This window comes from Halyomorpha halys, unplaced genomic scaffold (genome assembly GCF_000696795.3).
Source record: "Halyomorpha halys isolate HHAL.00 unplaced genomic scaffold, Hhal_1.1 Scaffold107.1, whole genome shotgun sequence".
Lineage (NCBI taxonomy): Eukaryota > Metazoa > Arthropoda > Insecta > Hemiptera > Pentatomidae > Halyomorpha > Halyomorpha halys.
Genome location: NW_027112128.1, coordinates 970,070 through 975,197, shown reverse-complemented (window position 1 = coordinate 975,197; position 5,128 = coordinate 970,070). Strand labels below are relative to the sequence as shown.

Below are 5,128 nucleotides of genomic sequence, written 5' to 3'. Positions count from 1 at the left end.
AGATAATTAATAAATCAGATATAATGTCTAACAGAACACAAGTGGACGGTGTATTGAGTAATTGGCCTATTATGGCAGAGAAATTGACCACAAAGGGAATATCTAGAGTGGCAGAATCGATATAGGAAGATCAGAAGATGAAAACGATAGCTGTGTAAATAGCTGATAATCATGTTCAAACTAAAGCTGATATACTCGTATATGTTTTTTAGACTTTCTTTGACTGATAGATCTCAGTGTAACACCATGCTTGGACAAATACATACTATCATTGACTATTTCAAAGCGCTAAAAATATCGTCTCTCTCACTTCTTCTTTGCCTATCAGAGGGTATGTTGTATGATATATTTTTAATTTTTGTCATTTTATTATTGATCCTTATGAATATAATATAAAGATAAAAACCTAAAGTAAATAATTATCATAAAACTTCACCTACATTTAGACAAATACAAATAAAGAACACATAAAACTATCGATGTTCAATATTCAGAAGAATACAGTTCATATTGTTATATAACAAAACATTCCTCAAGATCGAACTGCTTTCGGCACTCATTTCAGGCAAACAGGACACAGGATATCCAAAATCATCGAAAAATGGTCATCGTCGACAAATATATGAATCGGGCTATTTACAAAAATCTGATGTACAATATTTAAATTCAGGTTACTCTAATACCATTAGCAGTTAAGAAGGAATAAACAAAAGTTATAATACGTAAGGAATTCTATCAATGAGTAGATTCTCCAAGACTGTAAACTGTATTATGCTGTAATATAACATATAAAATTTACTTTTAAATTTTGTAATACTTTACTGATCCCATTTTTATTATTTACATCTTAGTGTTTAATAAGTTGTTAAGAAAATCTTTTACAAAAAAACAATTTTTTTTCATTGTAGAACCTGATTATAAGAACAATTTAATCTCGAAACGTTGCCAAAAAATTATTGTTTACAATTGACTGAGCTTGAAACTCCTCAAAAATATATATTATTCTTATTCCATCAATCATCCGTCAATTTATCATTCCAGTCCATCAAACATCTCGATACAGTAAATCATTTCTAAGAAGTGAATTCATTTATGGTAGGAAATCCCCCAAAAAATCAAAATCATACAATCTCATACAGGTTTTAAAAATATGTATTATAAACAATTAATGGATAAATGAAAATTGATCCTATTTACTACTAATGATCTTATTTTTATTTTACTTATTTATCCAGGATTATTTTAAATATGAAGGTGATTTTGCTTTGTGTTGTCTATTGTCTCATAAATATTTTAAATTATAAAATTATCCTCTTTTTCATTTTTGTGGAAAAAATGATGAAATTAATTCGTATTTATAAGAATATTAATTTGTTTATTCAATAGTCCCATAGGGTAGTATGTCAAATCTTATTTTGGTTCAAGAAGAATGTTATTTGTTTCTTTATTATATTTTCTAAAAATTAATTTGTATTTGAAAGAATGTTCATCATCATTCTTCATAGGATACTTTATTTTAAGCCTCTTTCTTTTTTTTTTCTTTTGTTTAAGAAGAATTTTATTTTATGATTAACTTGTATTTATATAATGCTATATTTTCAGAGGGCATACATTTTTTAATATTAGCAAAAATTGTTATTAATCAAGTACAATAAAAATCTCTCTCTCTCTCTCTCATCATTTTTTACCTCAACTCCACGGTGCATTCCAATGATTCTAATAATAATTTAATTTAATAATAACAAGATAAGGCTCGGTCACAAAGCCTCCTTCAAAACAGTAAACTAGGTTCCCATTTGTTCAGACCAGCACTAACGCTGGTCCAAATATCTCAGAACCAGCGAGGTATTGTTTTATCCTTAATCACAATAAGGCATTAAACAAGCACTTCCTACCAACAATTATTGTTCCTATCCTATCATTACATACATATCATACATTATTATATACATTATCACTAAACAGTGTTGTATATCAATTATCGATACACACACTCATTGCTATTAAACACTCACACCATCGCTGCTAAATTTAATTAATCACAAGTCATCCATTTTTTTTTATTTTAGCATATAGACTATCACTGTTTTGAAAGAAGTTTACATGTACTATCATATAATCTTGCAAGAAATGAAATATAAATAGTAGAACAAACTAAAACAGCAACATCCATTCTTTGATTTAATTTCTACATTTTTTTTATGAAATTTCACTTTAATGGTGTTCTAAAGATTTATTAACTCATCTATAGAAGAATTAGTACTTACGTCATTGTTTCTCCAACCTACAGAGTTTTACTTAAACATGAACATCGTAGTTATCTGTATACCTAATTATAATTTAATTACATTGAGGTTTTCTTATCCGAGTCAATAATAAAATAATGAGCAGTTGATTAAATAAGGTGGTGGATTACAAGTTCTCCCAAGAATGTTATAAGGTTGAACATCTATTTTTATTTTATGTTGACAGGTTATCGTATTTTATATAGTTTCAAATATAACAGATAAATTTCTGATTTACTGAAATATTTTTATATCATGTGACTTATGTATTTGGAAGAGGAAATGTTAAAACTGACGTTTTTGTTATAGAAATGAAGATTCTTGCTTTGCGACAGTTTTCACAAGAAGGCTTTCAAATCAGTTTCGGCTTTAGCTCTGACTCAAGAGGGACTGTATTAGACCTGAACTGCAATAATCAGGTATAATAACTAACAGTAGGTCTATTGTTATACATTTTTTTTTTACAATTGAGTTATGTTTTACAGACTGGAGGCAGGATGGACGGGGAATGGTTAGTGTTAGGTAAGGCAGTAGATACAACGGAACTTAGGGCTTTACCAGACAGCAAGGTGACCCTCCTCACTGAAGAAGGTGTGCTGATGGATATCTACAGACCAACTATGTCTTCACTTCTGAGTTTTGCTAACTACACTGGACAAAGGGACCACTCAGATCTTAAAGGAGAAACATTGAAGGCAGTCACAGTGGTATGTCAGATCATTAACAATACTGTAATCGAAAATTTTATCATATCTTCATTTTATCAGATGCGGATCAAGAAATCGTCAAAAAAAATCTTTACAAGGCTCTATATTTGATCTAGCCCCCCAACTTTATGAATCCAAGACGAATGAAGACGGCAACCCAAACCTCAGTTAGCGGTGTTTTTCTAGTCGAAATTACAAACAAATATTGTCTTTTGGCAAGTTAGATTTGAACTCGAACATTTAGATTTTAATTTCGCAATCAGAAAAAAATTAATAAATAAAACATATAATTCAATCTACGATATATTACTTTTATTTTCGATAACAATGTGAGAGATAATAAAATACAAAGAAGATGGTCAGGGGTGTGGTTAAGAAGATAACAAAAATAATTTTCAACTATTTAATGTCGATGTTTCGACCCGCTTTGTAGGTGATCATCAGGGCTAAAAATAACAATACAGAGGATGTAGACTCAAAGTAAGAGTGATGTAAAAAAATATAAAGATGGAGTTGTTATGGTAACACTGTATACCAACTCAATTCATCATAGGAGTTATATAAACTATAAAAATTTAAATAAACTAAGAATAATAGAGATAAAAATGCAAATAATTAATTAAGATGATTAATAATTATAATAATTAACATGATGGGGGTCACGGTAGCAGCATGGTAACGCGCCAGTCTACCAACCCGACGGTTACGAGATCGAGTCCCCGGCCCTACCTGGGATTTTTTCAAGCATATAAATATGCAATACTCACTCACAGCCTCCCTCCCGGGCATTTGTGAGGCCCGCTAGCCAATGGGTGGCACTCACAAAAATAGGCGTGGGAATGACGAACCCATCCTATGAAAACCTCGTCATGAGACGCGTGATGGATTTCCTATGTACATCGCGCGAGGTCTTGGTCAGACCTCTATGGTCTGTCGCGCCAATAATAATAATAATTAACATGATGACCTAAACCGAGAACCAAAAATTTTTTTTACTGCGAACCTGGATCATCTCCTTTATATTCTTTATATACTCACTCACGGTGAATCATTTCTATATATAATATAATAAAATATAAAATTATTTCAAAAATTGATATTTACACCTGATTATACATTTGTACGAGTATGTTATATAGTATGGTCAGGTCAGAGTTAGGTAAAAATTAATATCAACTATAATTACAATAATTATGATTGGAAACTGCAGACATGAAATTACAATTTCGATTATTAATTTCAACGATTTGATGAACCAATGTAATTGTAATAATACTTCGAAATTACAATTACGAGTTGAACTAAAGTAACCGCAATTACTAATTGCAGTCAAATGTTATTGCTATCACTTTTTTCCCAACTCTAAATTAAATTAAATATTTTAATTAATAGTGTGAGATCAGTATAAAAATACAAAGGTTCTTTTTTGTTTTTATTTTTAAAAAGGAAGATGAAGGGACGTCAGTGCGGTTGGAAGAAGGAGGAGACTTGTTTGGGAAGTACGGCTGCCTCTGCAAGAATGCGAGAGGGTGGTCTCCTCAAATGAGTGAGGTCTTGGTGGACAATCTGAAGCAACAGCTCAATTTTAAGTAAAAACATAGCAATGTTCATTTAATTCATACTATTATATAAAAGCTATTTTTTAAAAAATATATGTGTTAGATTGGTCGTTTATGGAGGATATTATTTATATGCAATTATGCTTGCGGTATGTGGCATTAATCATTACCATGACAATGATAGCTAAATACTACAGGCCCCTCGACAACGATATTCTAGATGTACGAGTAATTGGGTTACTCGATCATTGGATATCTTTTCAAAAGATGTGTTTACCAACTTACTTAGCTTTAGTAATCAAGGCCAGGTTTATACCTGCCAATGATGGGTATATAAACCATCAAATCAAGAATGAGATTACATTATGTTTATTACAGGCGTTTACCAATAAATATATCTTAATCTATAACACATGTTGGTTATTAATTAATAAAAACATGTTGGTTATAAATTAATGTTGATTTATATATGAAATCGAATTAAGAATACTGGGGCTGTCATTGTTATTGTATTGACTGTTATGTAATTCGTTTACCACTTAAAATTATAGGATTTTTTTTTTTTTTTTTTTTTTTT

General features: G+C 30.3%; 1 protein-coding gene across 2 annotated transcripts in view; it reads left to right on the top strand.

Moving 5' to 3' along the window:
* The first annotated feature begins 237 nt into the window (after window positions 1–237).
* LOC106677745 (ionotropic receptor 75a) overlaps window positions 238–5,128 on the top strand; it is a 20,493-nt gene continuing 15,602 nt past the window's right edge. For both annotated transcript variants that reach the window (XR_010844139.1, XM_014415835.3), the window contains exons 1-4: window positions 238–331; window positions 2,595–2,704; window positions 2,771–2,992; window positions 4,439–4,581. Coding sequence is in view for 1 of the 2 variants with exons in the window: in XM_014415835.3 (XP_014271321.3) it covers window positions 247–331; window positions 2,595–2,704; window positions 2,771–2,992; window positions 4,439–4,581 (560 nt within the window). In the remaining variant the exon portion in view is untranslated. The remainder of the gene's footprint in view (window positions 332–2,594; window positions 2,705–2,770; window positions 2,993–4,438; window positions 4,582–5,128) is intronic.